This window comes from Ctenopharyngodon idella, chromosome 2 (genome assembly GCF_019924925.1).
Source record: "Ctenopharyngodon idella isolate HZGC_01 chromosome 2, HZGC01, whole genome shotgun sequence".
NCBI lineage: Eukaryota > Metazoa > Chordata > Actinopteri > Cypriniformes > Xenocyprididae > Ctenopharyngodon > Ctenopharyngodon idella.
The window spans coordinates 15,194,745-15,215,866 of record NC_067221.1 but is presented as its reverse complement, the minus strand read 5'-3'; the positions used below and the strand labels follow the sequence as shown (position 1 = coordinate 15,215,866).

Genomic DNA, 21,122 nt, shown 5'->3' with positions numbered 1-21,122 from the left:
ATTTACTCACCCTCAAATGGTTCCAAACCTGTATGAATTTCTTTGTTCTGCTGAACACACAAAAAAAGGTATTTTGAAGAAAGTTTGTAACCGGGCTGCTTTGGGGCACCATTGACTTCCATAGTAGGAAAAAAATACTGTGGAAGTCAATGGTGCCCCAGAACTGTTAAGTTTCCCACATTCTTTAAAATATCTTCTTTTGTGTTCAGAAGAACAAATCAATTTATACAGGTTTGGAACAACTTAAGGGTAAGTAAATGATGACAGAAGTTTCATTTTTGGGTGAACTAACCCTTTAACTTATGAAACACCAACATCAGATTTAACAGTAGAATTAAAGCTGAAGGTTATTGCAGAATATCTGAAGAACATGAAAATGGCAGCAGAGGGTTTGATTTAAACCTTGGAGAGACATCTGAAATGAGTCATATCAGGGGAAGTGGGGGATGGGATCTCCCCATGTCTCCTTTAGGAGCACAGTGAGAATGCAGAGCTCGAGTCTAACGGCAGAGGGACTCCAGCTGGACCCCTGCACTCACACAGGGAAAACAACAACGTGCTTAAACAGGAAGTGCAGTACAGGAAGTTGGAAATAAAACACCAGGGAAGGGACTTGAGGACATGAGGAGGAGGAGTATTATTTTCTGACATATTCACTAAATCCTACATTGTCAAATTCTATATGGTCCTTTAGGAAATGTAGTACTTGTAAGAAAACTGAAAGGAAATCTGGCTAAAATGTTGCCAGGTAAAGTCATTAATAACATGAACTAAGAACACAATACTGAAAACAAACTGGAGAAATGGACAAAGATTCATATAAAGGCTCATTTAAAAGAGTTTAAGTTATATGCACATTTAATAATCTACTTTTATAGCCATTTATTTTATACAAAACATGGTTGATCATTGATTCTCTAAATTAGGGTAGCAGATTTTCCCAAAGCACCTTAAAGTCAGAGGTCCTGGTTCTGCTTGGGCTTATGTTTCTTTTGGGAAGTATAGAGAGCACAGACAGAATGCCAGAGCTATTAATACCTTTTCCAGCTTTTCCAAGAGGAAGTCCTGGACATTTCAGAATAATCTCTGTGAGTAAAAAAAAAGGACTCAACTGTCTTCTGTGCTGGACAACAAAGCAGGTGAAGCACAGGCTGTCTGGCTCTGAGTCAGGAAGTCATTTATAAAGCTGAATACAAATCCTTCTGGGTTTTTAGAGAGTTTGTAGACCAACACAGCTACTTTACTGACATGTTAGGTTGAGAATGTCAAATTGAATATAATTGTGCCAAGTCAATATTTAAATACTTCATTATGTCCTCTTTTTATGCCAAATATCACAGCACTGTTCTGATAGGATTGTGGACCGCAGGAGAAAATCAAAGGTGAATGCAAATTATAAAATACAACTATAGTTTCTCATCTTTTAAAACATGAACAAAACTACACAAGTTAGAAGAAACGACTCAGTTTAAATTAAATCCTGGTTCACTAACATTGAAGATAAACATAGTCTGTGCCAACCACAATTTGATATGTGGCAGCCAAGACCATGAGACCATTGAAATTCAAGAGACTTTCAGAAATGAAAAATAGTCCATTTTCAAAATTCAGTCTAGGTCATGAATAATTTTGCATACATTTGGGCCTATGTATGTAGATCATGTAATTTTGTGTCATGTTAAATTACAACATAATAATTTTGGTGCTGTTTTGGGATGCCACTTGATGTCCAAAGTAAAATCCTGGTTTTGAAGCAAAACTTTAGCTTTCTTTCTGTTTTTGTAGCTGGGTAACCCCACTCAATGTGAAATTTCATTGGTCTAAAATCTTGCTATAACTGTACATTCAAGGGTTAGTTCACCCAAAAATGAAAATTATGTAATTTATTACTCACCCTCATGTCGTTCCACACCCGTAAGTCCTTTGTTCACCTTCAGAACACAAATTAAGATATTTTTGATGAAATCCAATGGCTCAGTGATGCCTCTTTTGCAAGCAATGTCACAGAACCTCTCAAGATCCAGAAAGGTACTCAAAACATATTTAAAACAGTACATGTGAGTACATTGGTTCTACCTTAATATTATAAAGCCACGAGAATACTTGTTGTGTGCCAAAAAAACAAAATAACTTTTCAACAATATCTAGTGATGGCTGATTTCAAAACACTGCTTCATGAAGCTTTACAAATCTTTTGTTTCGAATTAGTTGTTCGGAGCGCCAAAGTCACGTGATTTCAGCAGTTTGATACGCGATCCGAATCACTGTTTCAAAACAAAAGATTTGTAAAGCTTCATGAAGCAGTGTTTTGAAATCGGCCATCACTAGATATTGTTGAAAAGTCATTATTTTGGGAAAAAAAGTATTCTCGTCGCTTTACAATATTAAGGTAGAACCAATGTACTCACATGAACTGTTTTAAATATGTTTTGAGTACCTTTCTGGATCTTGAGAGGTTCGGTGACATTGCTGGCAATAGAGGCCTTACTGAGCCATTGGATTTCATCAAAAATATCTTAATTTGCATTCCGAAGATGAATGAAGGTCTTACGGGTGTGGAACGACATGAGGGTGAGTAATAAATTACATAATTTTCATTTTTGGGTGAACTAACCCTTTAAACATTGAATGTCTTCTGATTGCATTCAGTGTTGGCAGCACCTGTTTAGAACAGATAAATACTAGTAAAAAAAACCCCCAAACATTATAACTCAAAATGAATTACCTGAAACATCCAGGTGTTCCAGGTTGGGGCAGCGTGACACCACCTCAAACACAGCCTCGTTGGACACGTTATAACAGCCGGCCACCTCTAAGCGCCGGAGTTCTGGGCAGCACTGTGCCACTGTGTACAGTCCTCGATCAGTCAGCCTCCGACAGCCACTGACCACCACCGTCTCCAGGGTCAGACACACATTGGGGGTGTCCTGGCACAGTCTGCGAGTGAGAACCCGAAGCGCACGGTCCACATGTAGCACGTCTCCCGTCAGACGAATAGTTCTCCACAAGCGGGGGTCCCACGCCAAGTTGTACCAGCGACGGCACACACGGGCGCACCGGCACAGCTGGTTGGTGGGCAAGTGGGTGAAGATCTGTAGGAAAGCATGGTCAGGGAGGATGTCAATGGGCGCCCCCTGTTGGTCTTTTGGTTGCCGCAGGCCCTTTTGAGGATGGGTGAGGGAAGTGGGCGGCGTGTGGACCATGGCGATGGTTTCCGTGCCGAACGTGGAAGAGGATGTAGAGGAGCCATTAAGTACGGCTGAAGATGAACGAGGTGGCAAAATCAGAGCTGGACTTGGCGTACTGACTGTTCGCATACTAAGGTCCGAATCTGGGAAGAAGGGAAATAGAAAAACAGACAGGAAAGTCAGAGAGAGAAAGACAAGAATGCACTATGATATTGCACTCAAACCACTCTGAGAACATCATTATGTAACACAGACAAGTTGTTGAAATAATGTAAACAAATCTCAGTCTTTCCTTTCCAAATCATTTCCTCAGTTAATGCATTGTCTTTCTGCACATGCAAAGCGCTTGGCTCTGTCCCACAATGATGACTGAGGTAGAAAGTGTTTCATAGCTTAAGAAAAAATGACTCCCTGGCAGTGTTGTTGAGATCTAGCATGTACACACAGCCTGCAAAAGCTATATTCACAGACTAATCTCCTATGAATTTCCTCCACTGTAGGATCTGGCCCGGTTTGTGCCTGAAACCCCAGATATAATGTATCAGGCCTTATTTAGTTTTTCCCGAACCATCAGGACAGTAATGATTTGATGAGGATCAAGGGTTACCAAGCTTTTATTATTCCATTTGATTAAACTGCGAGCTGCTTAACTGCAATATGTATTGTTCAGCAGAACCCAAGCCATAACTCTGTTATTTCCATTAATTTATGGGCATGATGACCCCATTGTTCCCTTTGACAGATGTTTTTGTCTCCTATGGTTTTACTGTGCACTGTGTTGAGTAATGGGAAACAGCAGCGCATGATCATATCCCATATATGAGGGATATGCTTCCATTGACAAGAATCTGAGAGCCAGCAAGCTCTGCCTATGAAGATCATATCTCTATAACATCACAAGATATTTAAGTCCATTGATTGACAAATTTAGCTTCTGTTCCGATTAAATATTTGGAAGAAAGTGTGAAAGTGTTACATGTTACATAAATCTCTAAAATATTTGGCCTATATTAAACGACAATACTAAACTAACAAAAATGTTGTAACATATTTCATTTTCAAAAAAAAAAAAAAATGCATGCGCAAGAACTGTTAATGGTAGTAATCAGCATTTGGTTACAGTATTTTTTTTTTAAATGGATCTTATTCAGAACTGGCTATTGGTTCCAAACCAAAGTCCCTTTAAGGGGCCATTCACATATCCTGTCTAAAAATGCGTGGAAAGTGCGTCCGTGCCACTTCTCCTTCTTTCCAAAGCGCTTGTGCTCCCGTGACGTCTGTCGTTGCTATGCAACCATGAACTGCGCTCTCCACGAGGAGTAGGAAGTTTCAGCAAAGGATAAATTGATTTCTAGCCCTTGCATTAGCTTTACTACTATATATATTTATGGAGATGAGAAATAAAAACCACCATGTACAGCTATAATCAGCTGTTCGGCTGAGCTTTCTATGTTTTGTTACGGAAAGGCCGAAGCTGATCGGTTGGTTCTTGTCACACGACGCTTGCGGCATTCTGAAAAGTTGAAAATTTTTCATCTCGATGCACCTGGAAAACGCACCGCATGTACGTCGCAAACGCGTCGCTTCCATTATGAGCACGCCTCCCGCGCGGCTACATTTGAAATAACGAATTTGAGTGCGCAGAAACGCGATATGTGAACGGCCCCTAAGACAAGTCATTTCACTCGGCGGCCATCTTTGAAACGCCTCTCGGGCATTCAAGTGCAGCTCCTATCTCTTTGAATGGGGAAACATCAAATTCTCCAAAGCTGTTTAGCCAAGCTTTCGATTTAATTTCATATTTGAAATCACCAATAAAATCTGACAACAACCGTCTCATAAATTTTGTTTCTAAACGTTTGAATCATGACAAAAAAAACAGTATTTTTCAGGCTGGATCAAGCTAATGCGTCTCATTACAAAGGTGCGCATCTGACTGTTTATATATGAACCGGAGCTCCTAATGGCCTTTGCAGTGACCCGATGACTTTACCAATCGGTGATTGGCTCTTATTTAGAAGGCGGGACTTATTCCCCCATATGGGCTATATGCACGGAGCGTTCTTTAGAACTTCCGCAATAATATAAGCCAGCTCAAAAACTTCCGGTGAGATGTCATTTGCTGGTGTGTTGAGCATCAGTAGTGTAATACTTAGTTTGTAATCAGAATATAGTCAGTTAATAGTCAGGCATAGCATTAATTTAGTTATTCAAACGTAAGACAGCATAAAAAATAAATAAATAAAGACGTAGCTCATTGTTCCTCCTCGGCTAAACTCAATTCGACCATCAGTTTTCACACTTTTATGTGAAAAAAAGCTTCAAAAATTAAATATTTATTGTGCACTTTAGTTAGATTAATTGAATAAAATGTGTTTTTACAAGTGTGCTGAAATCACTGGTCTTACACTGCACTGACAGCTGCTGTGATTACAAAGGGAAAACGCGGTGATCGCTCTCTGCGTAATTCATTCACAAGAAAAGTTATTGTTTTTCACAAGATATTCATACTTCACATTGACAAAATGTATTTTTAAACCTAGTTATTTTATAATGTTTAATATTTAGTCAAAAACAAAGTGAAAAATGATTAGAGGAAATGGCTGATATATGCGCAAATAAATGCTACTTTGCCGCCACCTGCTGGTTAAAGTGGTAATTATTGTCCTTTTTATTTTTAAATAAGTGTTTTCTATCAAATGTTGAATTTTCTACATTTTTTAACGTTCGGTTTTACAATGGGGACAATCTCAGAAAGATAAACAAATAATGATTGTGGTCATCACATTAAAAATAACATTTGAAGTGCTGGGGGAAAAAATGTGTGTGCGTGTCTAATTACAGACACTGCGTTTTTAAACGGTCCCAATAGCTTTGTCTTTATTGCAATCAATAAAACTGGTTTATTGGCAAATTAGGTAAATGTGATAACTGCATTAAAATATGAATACAACATAAAAAAGTCAACCATTGATGGTTTTGTGTCGATGTACAGCGACTACAGAATGAACAGCTAACAGCTCACCGGAAATGCCCGAGCTGGCTTAACTACAACCAGGAAGTAACCGTGCATATAGCCTATTGCGTGTTGCACTTTCTCCCATTCAAAACAAAACCAGTGATGCGTCTTGTGTTATTCTTGGGTCTTTGTTCCAAACCCTATAATTAATAAAAAAGTAAATACAAAATGCTATAAGAAACAGAAATCAGTAAGGATAAAACCCCCACACAACTTATAGTGCCAGAAAGGAACATAGAGTGAGACAATTAGCTTTGATTGAATGGCTACAGCCACCACATTCACAAACTTAGTCCTAAGAGCAGCCAAAGCACCATAATGTTATGGGGAGCCACTACAGTTGGCAGAAGAAGCAGAAGCCAATTATGTTTTAATGTCACCACTAAAGACGAAGAATTGGAAGTAGCCGTGTAGGCTGGCCCTGATCGCTGACTCACACGATAGATTACCGCCCTCACTACCAGCTGAATTACACTGCTTTGCACAGCTAATACAAACCATTAGCTCCTAGTTGAACAAATATCAGGAGGAGCTTGTGGTGGTCATTTTCAAAGCACTAATAGCAACCTTGATGGAAAACCCAGGTTAAACCAGTAGCTGATTTGACATGGTTTCATTTATGGACATGAGCTGGTCCAATCAGCCAAATTATCAGTTGGCCAACTTGGTTTTGACCTGGACCTATCTGCTGTCTTATCAGTTGACACAGAGGGGTCCTAAAGACCACAAGTGAACTTGCTTCTATTTTGCTTTTTATTACATATTATTATAAACATGACAATTTGAGTGAATAGTTGAATTGAGGAATGAATTCCAGAATTCCCCCTTTTTCTTTAATGACAGCAGAATTTGGGCTGCATGAACTCCACACATTTGTGTCAAACCTGATGTGATTTAAGAGTAATCTAATGAGCATCAAGAACATTTGACCATCTGTTCATTCACATGGTCAGTGTCACAATGTTGATTGCTATGAATGTGTGAAAGAATATTGGAGCGCATCTGAAAGTTGTTTGCGGGTTTTAACCACCAGGGAACGTCTTGCTCAGTTTATCTTGCTAAATGCTAGAAGTGTAAAGTTGCTTATTGTCTAAACTCAACAGGTAGCTATAAGAATATTTCCTGAGTTAACAGGTTATACACTCACATGCAGATTTTTCTCTTCGACAGATTGACTAAACATTAAAGCAGCAGCCGTAATCAGGGTGCCAGTGTCTGTTTCACACATTCGTAATACATTACTCAAGCACACAATGGGATTTCAGCAGCTTAAAGCTCCTCTGAGGACTGGAGAGCAGTTGATACTGAAGTGTGTCAGGCTGCTTAGAAGAGGATTAAATATCTACTAATCCTCCATTTATTAGTGTTAAATCAATGGTTCATCTGTGAAACCTCCACAAGAGTAGCTCTGTACCAATCCAATGACCACTAACATATGGAGAAACGTGCTTCTGGCACTTTTGCATTTTCAGACTGCTTCTTAAAGTCCTTCTATAATTTTTAGCCTTAAAGAATCTGCATGTTTTTTAGTAATGTTTGTGATACAGGAATAAAGTCTATTTTGTTTCTCTCCATGCCTCCAAGTTTTATTTGCTGCAGTTATTTTCTTGTAAATCCCCCAAAACTTCTGGTTTAAAGACGTAACTATGCCAGATTTAACCCAAAACCACATATAATGCCACAGAAGCCATAATTACCTCTAGCCACGAATTGTATCTCATTATTGCATTTATTTAAAGACTGTTCCATGCCTGTTCTGGTTGCAATCTAATGAAAATGAGGTGAAAACATGAAACTTGAAGCTAACCTAAAACATTATTAATGTCAATGTACAACTTAAACGGTTTTTCCTACAAATCATTGGTAGTCAAACCTTGAAAAATGTGAAATACCTCTGTAGCGTTTGTTTGAATTGTTCAGGGGAGGCCTTCTTCCTCTTTTCAGCAGAGAGTTGGTGCATACTAGACTGTGGATTGGTATTCCAGGCAGGTGTAATGAGGTTCTCAGACATAAAACTACTCCAGAGACAAGCTGCCAACTAGCCATTTAATTCACTGACTAATGTTCACTCTGACAAAAGTTTTTAAAAAAATGCAGAGAAAAATAAAGCATCCAATGTTTCCAAAGCAACAATTCTTTGAAACAAAGTTTCCAATGTTTGAGGCTTGTTTGCAACCAGGTTCACAACCCAAGTAGCAGAGTTTACTTTCCCAGCATCTCTTTTTAATCTCTCATCAAAAATAACAGGGAGCTGGGATAAGTGTTAAAGGGTTAGATCACCCAAAAATGAAATTTCTGTCATTAATTACTCACCCTCATGCAGTTCCACACCCATAAGACCTTCGTTCATCTTCGGAATGCAAATTAAGATATTTTTCATAAAATCCGATGGCTCAGAGAGGCCTGTATTGCCAGCAAGACATAAAAAACAAAACAAAATAACGACTTTATTCAACAATATCTAGTGATGGGAGATTTCAAAACACTGCTTCGTGAAGCTTCGAAGCTTAATGAATCATTTGTTTCGAATCAGTGGTTCGGAGCGTGTATCAAACTGTCAAAGTCACGTGATTTCAGTAAACGAGGCTTTGTTACATCATAAGTGTTTCGAAATTTCAATGGTTTACCACTGGGGGGGGGCGTGACTTTGGCAGTTTGATACACGCTTCGAACCACTGATTCGAAACAAAAGATTTGTTAAGCTTTGAAACTTCATGAAGCAGTGTGTTAAAAGCGCCCATCACTAGATATTGTTGAATAAAGTCGTTATTTTGGGGTTTTTTTGGCGCACAAAAAGTATTCTCGTTGCTTCATAATATTAAGGTTGAACCATCGTAGTCACATGAACTGTTTTAAATACGTCTTTAGTATTTTTCTGGGCATTGAAAGTGTTAATTGTCTTGCTGGCAATGGAGGCATCCCTGAGCCATCGGATTTTATGAAAAATATCTTAATTTGTGTTCCGAAGATGAACGAAGGTCTTACGGGTGTGGAACGACATGAGGGTGAGTAATTAATGACAGAATTTTAATTTTTGGGTGAACTAACCCTTTAAGACGTTGTTTGTGAAATGGCACACAAAAATTGCTTAACCTGGTGATTTTGATATTGACTTTCAATTATTAATTGAAATAAAATCACCAATCACAAAAGAGATAATTCACCCCAAAATGAAACGTCACCATTTATTCACCCTTGTGTTGTTTTAAACATGTAGAATGTTGCCACTGTTTTCATCCATTTAATGAAATTCAATAGAGTCCAAACAATGTTGGACCATTGACTCTCATTGTATAGACAAAAAACTCTGAGATATATTTAAAATATATTTAAAAAGCATCACTGCTTTATATTGAAAACAGAACTAGGTTAAATTTGAGGTCATTTTATCTTAGAGCTGCTTCACCCAAGCACTCTGTGGGGCTGAAAATAACTTAACGAAGAATAAAATGTGTAAATTCAATTTTAAACCTCTATTTCTCATCATTAAGCTCATTGTGCTTAAACTGTCAAATACACACAAGGTTATGTCAAAAACAGCAGCATAATATACAGTACCTACTGCTGTATATGCTGTTAATATGAATCAAACAACAAAAGAAAAACAGAAAATCACTCACTGCTCTTGATTGCATAACTTAGTAGCTTTAATAAGAATAAATTTCTTACTTGAATGCTACTGTCAAATGCTCTGGCGAGAAGATAAACATGGCAGACTGCGTACAGCTCACTCAGGGCGGGGTCTATGCTAATAGGGCAGAGTCCGTCAGCAGTCATGGGTGGGGCCTAAGCATTTGGCACGTCGCAAAAGCTAGAATCTGCAAACGTCTTGTTCTAAGACTTTGCTTATGATTTATGGGGATTAAAAAAAGAGGAGTGGGTGGATTTTTACCACACTGTTTACACACACTGCCGACACACATTTATGTTCAAACGCCATGTAAAAGTGAATTTTGCATAATATGTCCCCTTTAAGCCCCTATTTATGATGTATGTACTGCAGTGGGCTCTAATAAAGAATCTGAACCATTAGGAATCCAAGTTGCAGCTGCAACATTCAAATAACGCAAACAGTTTCCAAACATTAACCAAACACAGCAATTCTGCAACCCATTCAGCAAAACTCTGCCAAAGCTCTGCCACAAAGCATGCAATTCACTTAACCAAAAGACTGAGAGCAAATGTTCAATATCAGGTTGAGCTGTCTAGTCTTCCCATAGCCTGGCACCGAGATAGGTATAGGTAAAGGCTTTAAAATACATAGACCAAAAATCGACAGATGGGAATGTGAGGAATGTCACCTCACTTCAGCAAAGTCTGCTGTGAACTCTCAGACTCATCACTCCTCCAGCTGTTCAGCATCCCGTCACTCAATGACCTCTGAACGCTGTCAGCCAGGAATGTTTTCCTGCACACCTCTATAATCTGAGACGACGCGGCTCATGTGGCCCGTACAATCATTATTAATTGCACAGCTGTCAGCTCTGGGATTGATTAGTTGTTCCTCTTACAAAAGCTTCCTGCTGTTGAACTTTAAGACCTTTATTCATACATACTTCATAGTCTGCTTCTGAATAATCAAATCTGATAGATATGCTATGTTCTCACAGTCTTTTTGAAAACTCCAAATGGAAAAAATGCACAGAGAAGGAGGGGTTGGGAGAGAATCACGGTTACAAATTTGACAACAAAAGTCCTGTTTCATCTCAGGAGTGTTCCAGGGGTAATTGCTCGCAAATATGCCTAATGCAGATTGGTTATCTTAAGACAGGACCCTTTAACCATAATCTCAGTTGAAATCTTCTACCTTTTGAAGGATGAAAATGAGATGTTTGGAGTTAAGGTCAGCTTCCATGTTTTGAGCAGACTCCAAAGGGTCTGGAATGAGGGTGAACAGGAGGTCAGACCCACTCACTCATGTTGTTTACTCATGCACAGATGACTGCACAGCTCCACGCAGGCCACTATCAGGGGAATCACCACTAGCCAAAACTAAAAATTCAGCTCCAGCAGTTGTGTTAAACATGCAAGGCAGATTTCAAACCTGCAAACACCACATTAGTCAAAGTTGCAAATATGTTGTTATATAATCCATCACACTCACAATACGTTGAAAAAACCTAAAGCTTTTTTCTTTCTACCCCACATATTCCAAAAAAAAAAAAGGCTACCTGATACCAGAGTATATAAAGGGAACAACAGCAATTTTCCCACCCTGTTCTAAGCATCCTTCACTCAAGGTTTTCAATTTCCCTCTCACTGGTGAGAAAAACACAGATCTGAGTATGTTCCACAAAACTTTTTGGCAAACCTTTATTTTGAAAAAAGTATTTGAAAAACAGTTTCCAAAGTTTAAAAAACCCTTTAGTTTGAAGGTATATATTTCATCATATTAGAGAAATTAACTTTTGTGGACCTGGGTGGAAAACTGTCTGAATTTTGGGCTGTGTCCAAAAGCTGAAAAATGCTGCCTCCGCAGGCAGCATAAGTAGGTAGGAAGGTATGTCAGAATCCAATGATTATGTAAGATCCTGTCTACTGAGATACCTTCATCTGATCAGTTTTTGAAGATGTATCCTTTACTGCTGGAGCGATACTTCACCGCACACCTTCCAATGGCCGGTGACTTTTGAAGAAAATTTACCAGCCATAAATATTTTTTTTTTTTACAGGCCATGAAACTGTTTTTGCAAAAACAGGCAGTTATGTCATCAACATTTTAGATACCAGTGAAAATTAATAATTCTCCATTCCAATTTTGATACCACAGCTAAAACTTCTAGCCTAATTAATATAAATTTAAAACATTATTAAAGACAAGTATCAGTAGTTTTCAGGTAGACATTAAATAAAGTAATCAAAACGTAAAATAAAACTGGATAGTCTTCACTGTATAAATTAAACAGATTAATCCTTATTAAAGTTACAAAAGTAATTTTTGTAATATTTTTCTTTGTCCTTTGTTGTTTGATTAACATTAAAAACAGATAGCAGCAGAAATATTATCAATACACTGATCCAATACACTGATACTGGTACACATCTTTCTCTACAGTTTACGTTCACTTAAGCCATAACTGACTATATTTACAAGGAAACTCAAGATGGGCATTTTTTACATTTTTTGTGAATTTGTCCATTCAAGTGCAAGAAGACATGAAAGAGAACTCAATTCAGTATTTGCACGCTGTCTGAGACACAACTTTCTGGGCGCGCGCTTCGGATATGTGTGTCCACAATACTTTTCACACAGAGAGTGAGTAACATATTGAGTTCCCTTTTTGCATCTTCTTTTGCTTGAATATTTAAATTGCCAAGCTTTAAACTCTTGTGACGATGCAGCGCTGGCCTGTCAACTGTCCAGAGCATCATTCACGTTTGTGTACCTTCATGTTCTTACAACACTGCATTGTTAGAATTCATAAAAATATTACTGGCCAACTGGCGATTGACTACAACGCACCAACACAGATTTTTACACCGCATTTGGCGATTGGTGAGTGTTAATTTTAGGCCCTGCTTCAATGTATCACTCACTATTCTGTACAAACAATTATGACACTTGGGCTGAAGATAAAAAACAGTGTCTGAAAGTTGCAGCTGGTGGTCAGCTTTTGTATAATTTTAGTTTTTGCTCACTTTTTTCAACTTTTGACATAATTTAAAGTGAAATTAGTATTGTGGTAATTAAATATTAACATTACTATCACCTAGGCTCTATTTTGTTGTAGATCCATTATGCTGCATCAGAAACCTGTTGGAAATCAGTTTAGGAGGTACCTGTGAGTGCAAACGCTGCTTGTGAAGCCATTGGCTTATAGCAGTGAGCCAACATGCTTTCAGAAAGCTGTAATTCAGTAATTCCACAATTCACCACTCTGTATTCTGCTTGAAAATTCAGTCTCACGGCCTCAGGTCTCAAATCTCACCATCAATTCATTGTTTTAGTTAAAAGAAACAAAATGTGATGTCTTCAGACATGTCTCTTCCACTTTGACACCGAGCGTGACCTCTGGCAGCAGACAGTAATCTGATCTCACATTGCAACCTCGGGAACTTGTAACATTGTGGTGTCGGGGGCCAGAAACTGTAGCTGCTGGACTTTGATTCAGCAAAACTTGCTTTCTTAAGTGTAAGAACTATTAAGCTCAAACGTCACACCAAGAAATGAAATAATCATAAATGTAAAAGTACTAGGGTACATGACAGCAGAGACGGATCTTTCCATCTGCATCGGCAGCATTTAAGTCGTTCAGCTCTATCAGAGGTTGTTGACAGACCTGGCACTCCCTGCGTTTGGCTCATCTGTCAGTCTAACCACAGTTCCTGACAGACGCTGGTCCTGCATATGTCTCAGCTGTGCCCCTTCCAGCTTCTAGAGGGGCATCTTGTTTTGATTAAAATGCCTTCGGAGCTTCTCATGCGAGATTCTGGGTCTCTGCAGCGTTTGTGCATTTAAGAGCAGCTGTGTTCAGGCACTACCAGCGAACACATGGACTAATCACTCATGTTACCCCACTTTATTCTGACACTAACTTGTATATTAATAAGCAATTCATATGTGTTCTGCATTATCCTGCATATTTAAAAAAAAAAAAAAAAAAAAAAAAACTACTAGAAAAAAAATGGTGGAACAAACTTGGGAGCTAAATATTTGCACTGTTTAAAAGGTGCAGAAAATCATGTTCAGTTTCGGCATAAGCATACAATTTTTACAAGCATAAAGTTTTGTTTGTTTATTTTATTCCGTGCATTTATTCATAACAGTATACGGAGAAGTCAAACCATTGCATCTCTTTGATGTTTTCACTCTCTAATTATAATATTAAAAAGAAGTAAAGTAACTGTGTCACCATAAATATTGTTCTTGAAATATTCCTCCTTATGGGCGCAGGATTCATCCTATTTAATCAAAAACATCATAAAGGAAATATTCAAACATCTGGTGTTCAAACCAGGGCTTTGCCACAGTAAAGGAGGAGAAGGAAAGGCATTTCATGTTCCTAACCATTCTGCCCTGTTCTCATTCTCTCCCCTCCTCAGTTTGGAAAGCCAGGCTGGTGATGCATAAAGCAGAGAGGATCTGGAGAAATAGTCTGAAGCCTGATCACCCTCGTCCTGGCCTGGGCCCCTTTACACAAATTAACCACATGTACACTATTGCCTGCACACAAATTTCTACATTAGCAGATGACGTCCGGAGAAAATTAAATACGAGCAACAGCAAAGCGAAGACAATGATTTAAGTTGTTCAATGACAATGAATGAGTTGTTCCATAAGATCACAGAGATTAAGTTTCTACACAAATACATCTTTTAATGGGTCTTGGCAGAGGATTAACAGACTAACTAAAATCTAAGAAACTAGTCATACTGAATTTTGATTGGATGGCCCACTAAGCAACCAAATCTCACATAGGCTGTCAGATGCCAGGCTGGACATGAACGATCCCTCCGCTTTATACATGGAAAGCAGCCAAAGCATTTGGCCTCAAAGCTCATTATTCACAGATTGTTGTTAGTGCTATGCTGATCTAATCTCCAAAACCTGAAATAGCTAATCTGCAGACTGGGCCGTGCTTTTTATGGCTAAATCGAAGCATACTGTTAATCCAGAAAAAGATTGGAGTACTTCTACAGAGTACCTGTCTTCTTTCATAGTCTGGATGAAATATTACAGGTTATCTATATTCCACCGTTCCATATATGTGAATGGAAAGGGACAGTTTCCACTTCTCAAAAAATTGCCCTTTGAATATTAAAAGGATAGTAAAACCCAAAAAATAAAAAAATTCTCTCATGATTTACTCAACTTCATGTTGTTCCAAACCTGTATGACTTTTTTATTCTGTGTAATATAAAAAATATATATATTTTAAGAAATGTCTAAGGGCTTTTTTGTGCATACAATGGAAGTCAATGGCCACAAAAACATTTGTGCTCCACAAAGGACAGAATGTCATACAGGTTTGGAACAACATAAATGATGATACAATTTTAATTTTTGGGTGAACTGACACTTTAATGTCTGAGGGTGAGTAAATGATGACAGAATTTTCATTTTTTCATTTTTTGGGTGGACTATTCCTGGGCAATCAGGGCTGGGCAAATCTGACCCTCAAGATCCATTTTCCTGCAGAGTTTAGTTTAGGGTGACCAGATTTCTCATGGTGGAATACGGGACGGGTGAGAAATATTAGGACAAAACATATGAAATACAGGACAAAACATGATTTTTTCTTAATAAGTTGGGACACTAAAAATGGAGCTGAAATACGGGACTGTCCCGGGAAAAACTAACCTAGGCTCCAACCTTGATCAAACTCATCTGCCTGTATAGCTTTCTAGTAATCCTGAAAACTTGGTTAGTTTGTTCAGGTGTGTTAGATTAGGGTTAGAGCTAAACTCTGCAAAAAAATGAATCTCGAGGGCCAGAGTTGCCCACCCCTGCTTTAAATGGTCAATGGCAATAAATGTCAAACATTAGAATTACATTTTTACTCATAACTACATTTATTTTATTCACATTTGTATTCCCCAACCAACCAAAAAGTCCATTTAAAATGATTCCAATATTATTTCACATTCATACTGCAGATTAAACTTCTTATAAAGCAGCTCCTGGCCTCCTAAAAGGAAGCAATGACCTCACCAGGGTAGTTGGGCACAATGGAAATAACTGCCTACTGACTTCCTGTTCTCCCTACTGTTCCCCATGATAGGAAACAACCGTGAGAGACAAAGGTCTCTGTACTCCAAATGGAGACATTGTGCACTCCACAAACAAGCAAGGACGCAGAATGACAAATGTTGATGATTCTCCTTTCTGCCATTTTTCCTGGAAATGACAATTACACAAGACTTTAGACTTTAGAGCACAGTAGTCATGCTACCACGCCTACCTCCGTAATGGTAGTTTTGAAGTAAAAAGATGGCAGACTGGGTATCTACATAAACGCCACACCAAAGCACCACACCATCAACTGGGCCAGCGGGGGTCTTGTTTACTCTTTCTCCACATAAGAGAAGCATCCCTCTCCTCTCCGCTCTGCCCTCACATAACTACATCTCACTAATCAGGGGTGCGCTGCGGTCGCTGTAATCATCCTGTCATTTGGCATGAAAGTTCAAGTCTTTTGAAGAGCTTACAAGTGTTTAAAGTAGCTGGCCCAGAATCTTCCAACACGTTCTTAACTGATTTAAGGCTTGTCGTGACTTGTCAGGTCTTCTTGCACTTTAAATAATGACTTACTTTAGTATGCAAGAGAATATGGATCTAGAATTCAGAAATACCACATGTGCACATCTGCCTTTGTATTTTTAATGCACTGTATGGAGGAAAATAGCAGTAGGAGAATGACTGAAGCATTGAAAACCTGTAGCAGTGCCAGTGCCATTACCAAACCTCTCACAGACTTGCAAAAACTTAAGCTCTGTGGAAAGAAAAACAGTGTGGTTGAGTATGGGAATCTTTGAATGCAGTGCTTTGCCAAGTGTCTATGGACATCAAATGAATTTCCTCTCTTAAACTTCTACTGTTGAAACTCTTCAGCAGTGAAAACAGGCAGACAAAGAAAATATACCTACAACCTAAAACCCAAGGCCTGGGATAAATCAGACCCAGCTCTCCTAATGCAGGTCCCTCTCAGTTTTGCTGTGACCATACTCTCCCAACCTGTTTCCTCCTCATGGCCAAAGAGGTTTGTCAAGACATTCAGGGAAACTCTTTCACCTAAAACATCAAGAGGTTAAAATGGAACAGCAGTCCGAATCCATCCATATTGTTTTGTTAAACAGGCAAACCTTGTGTTGTAACATAGGGACCTGCGGGACATTTCCCTTGAAAAACAAATCACTTCCCTTTGCTGCTGAGCAGCTTTCAACACCACTGGTACTTGGGCGAAACCAAATGGAGAAATTAATTGTATTATAGTCCTTTTACAGTATAACTATTGTCTTAGATACTGGCTCTAATTTAAAACCTAGTAAGCTTCACTGCACAAAGCCTACATAGTCATCTGACTTTAGTTACTGCATACTTTAATAAGCATAAATATACCCAGCACACACAAATTTCATTCTTACAGATGAAATATAGTGCATATACTCATTTTAGGGTCCATAGAATATTTTTTTAATTAATTATTTTGTTCAGCAAGGATGCATTAAATTGATCAAAAGTGACACTAAAGACATTTATAATGTTACAAAAGCTTTCTATTTCAAATAAATGCTGTTTTTTAACTTTCTCTTCATCAAAGAATCCTAAAAAATGCATCACAATTTCCACAAAAAATGAAGCAGCACAACTGTTTTCAACACTGATAATAATCAGAAATGTTTCTTGAGCAGCAAATCAGTATATTAGAATGATTTCTGAATTATCATGTGACACTGAAGACTGGAGTAATGATGCTGAAAATAGGAGTAAATTAAATTTTAAAATAAAAAAAAAAAATCAAATCAACATTTCTTTATCCACCATCTTGAATGGATTTTTATTGAAAATTAATTTTATTGGATGGAATTTATTGCAGTGCATTTTGGTATAGTCTTCTCGATTAACATGCACACCTGCATTCAAATTATTTTCATAATAATTTATGGACACAATGATGAAGCTCAGATCTATCCTTTAATGCAGGTCACCCGGTAATAATGATTTGTTGGACAGCGCCAAAATAATGTGGCCTTTCAAAGTTTTTAATAAAGTTTTTTTTTTTAAGAGCCTAAACACTTCTCCAAAGTTCATAACGCACAATGGATTTTGCAGGATAATGAAGTCACAAAAACTTGAAGAAATATAAGCAGTTAAGCAACATCTCTCTCAGATCTTGTTTTATCCATGCCATTAATCCAGCTCTGGACTCGTAAATCTGACTGGCCTTCTCTTGGAAGAGCCGCAGATGAGTTCAAAAGACTGTTACATCTCTTTCCCACTACCGCACAAAGTCTAGATGAGGCGTATTATTCAGCACACACTTTTGAAGGCCATCTTCCGGGTGGAACCTCACAAATCCTATCGTGTTGCACCGCATACCTCCTTACCAACGACTTCTCTCCAACACCCACTCTGTGTCATGCCAAAGAAAATTTGTCCAGACCAGGCCGTCCAGAGCTCAGATAATAAAACTTGGACTTGAACTGGAGTCTCACAGAAGAAGTGCAAGCTGAACTGCTCTACTCGGTTCAAATCAGGTGCTCAGTACCTCTAGAGCAAAGACAGGAAATCAAAAGCAAAGCGAGATCTGAACTGACCAAGCAACAGCTGTGAAACTGTTGGCCACAGACTACCTCAGATGTCTGATATGATTTTTCATGTCTGTAATGAAAGATCCGCTTGATCTGACAGTCACACCCACCTATCGTGCTCAGGAAAAAAAAAAAAAAAAACACGCAATAATCCATTTTCAGTGTTCCCACTTCTTTTGGCCAACGAATTTTCATGTATTTTCCATAACCTTTGTAGTCATTCATGAAGAGTGGATAAGGATTTTTAAAATCATTTAAAAATATTGCTTTCATAGAAAATTAATTTAGCAAATTTTAGAACTTAATTTTCTATAGTATTTTTATGATTTCCACAAATTGTCCAGGCCATAGAAATTAATAAACAAAAAAATCACCTGGAAATAAAATTTCCTGATATTTCTATGTGTGCATTAATATATTAAATCCATATTTAACTAGTCACAATTGTTTCACTCACACTGTAATCTATCTAGTGTATCTATTGTGTATTATTCTACAGGCTTTTTACAAAATTCATTCTCAGCAGGGTGCAGATTTTGACATAAAGCCCAACTACAGAGCAATAAAGCTGCCTGGCAAGGAATGCAGAAAGAAAACATGTCACTTTATATCTGTTTTATGCCTCACTCAAATAGCCTTACAACTTGCCGCTTATTTGAAAATTAAAGTGTAAAGCCAAAAGAGACAAAAAGAGACCTTTTAATGCAGTGGTCTTCACTATTTTTTTCATGAGAGCCACACTGATTGGACAAAGTCAATAGGAGAGCCACTTTTACCGCAAAGTATCAAAAGTTACATCTAGTACATGAAAAAATACTATACTAATTTATATTAAATACTATAGTGTTTTTGAACCATACTATTGTAAATTGTAGTATACTATAGAATTACCACAACAAATTAATTCAAGTACTTTACTATAGTATTTTTTCATGTGTTAGCATATCTGCTTATCCATCTTTCATCCCTGAACATACAATATGCAATGTAATAAATACAAAAGGCGGAAAAATTGTTTTTTATCATTTACCAGTCAAATTTGTAATTGAGACAAGATGATTTCCTTAAATGACAAAAAAAAGCAGGATTACCTTAATGTTGGGATGAGCGAAAGATTTGTAGCTTGTTGTTGTAATCCTTGTGAGGCTTTATAGTGTTCTTGGTTGATCATTTTTCGGATTTTCTAGACTATTTTAAGTCGTAAAGTGAGCAGGATATATTAAAATGTAGCGCATGGATTCGGCAGGCATGTATTCGTGGGCAGCCGGTCTCTCGGAGGATGTGTGGAGCCCTCACTAGATCTACAGAGCCCCACAAATTTCCAACGTAAATCTGTGGTGAAAAATGGAACTGCAGCGTGCTCTCATAGAGAGCCATTGGGGCAGATTTCTGTCTGGCCGGCTCATTTTCACGTTAGTTCATATGATATCACAGTATTATTTACTGCCATGAGAGCCACAAATTAAAGCTTGGCGAGCCGCAGGAGGCTCGCGAGCCACGCAATGAGTAACATTGTTTTAATGTCTTCTTCCAGGTTTTAAAGGATTAGTTCACTTTAAAATGAAAATTACCCCAAGCTTTACTCACCCTCAATCCTAGGTGTGTAAGACTTTCTTCTTTCTGATGAACACAATCGGAGATATATTAATAAATATCCTGACGCATCCAAGCTTTATAATGGCAGTGAACGGGACCAACGAGTATGAAGCTCAGGAAAGTGCATCCATCCATCATAAACATACTCCACACGGCTCCGGGGGGTTAATAAAGGCTTCTGAAGCGTAGCGATGCATTTGTGTAAGAAAAATATCCATATTTAACAAGTTATAAAGTAAAATATTTAGCTTCTGCCAGACTGCCCTCCGTATTTAGCTTACAAAGAAAGTGTGACGCCTCTCGCAGTTCAAAACGCTTTCTCTACGTCCTGTGTCTTCCATATTCAAATTACGAAAAAAAAAACGTAACTGACACGATGTTCCTAAGTTGAATACGGAAGGCGATCTGGCGGAAGCTAGATATTTTACTTTATAACATGTTTAATATGGATATTTTTCTTACACAAACGCATCACGTCGCTTCAGAAGGCCTTTATTAACCCCCCGGGAGCCATGTGGAGTATGTTTATAATGGATGGATGCACTTTCTTGAGCTTCATACTCACACTCACTTCCATTATAAAGCTTAGATGCGTCAGGATATTTATTAATATAACTCCGATTGTTTTTATCAGAAAGAAGAAAGTCATACACACCTAGGATGGCTTGAGGTAAAGCTTGGGGTAATTTTCATTTTGAAGTGAACTAATCCTTTAACCTCTTAAAATCTAGGTCTTTCCATAAACTCCCAGGTTTCCAGGTATGGAAACTAAACCACAAATCCACCTTTTTTAAATTTAAAGGCATACTTGATCTAGCTACATCAGGAAAATCTTACTGAAACATCTAATGTAAACATGGAAAAACAAACTCCTCATATTTATGTTAGCGTTGTGAGCATCAACAGTCCTTCATGAAACAGAAGGATATTATCTGCCGTATCAGTCATTCTGTACCAATATAAGCAACCACATTAAAGAGATGGATGAATATAAATGTGAGTATGAGGGTGTGTGTGTGACCCCGAGACACCTCTACAGCATGGAAACATATCTCTCACCATGAACT

General features: G+C 38.1%; 1 protein-coding gene across 2 annotated transcripts in view; it reads right to left on the bottom strand.

The window, feature by feature from the left end:
* The window catches only part of LOC127525742 (F-box/LRR-repeat protein 7), a 48,186-nt gene that overhangs the window by 3,297 nt on the left and 23,767 nt on the right, over nt 1-21,122 (bottom strand). For both annotated transcript variants that reach the window (XM_051918548.1, XM_051918539.1), the window contains exon 3: nt 2,726-3,331. In XM_051918548.1, coding sequence (XP_051774508.1) covers nt 2,726-3,317 — 592 coding nt within the window. In that variant the 5' untranslated portion in view covers nt 3,318-3,331. The remainder of the gene's footprint in view (nt 1-2,725; nt 3,332-21,122) is intronic.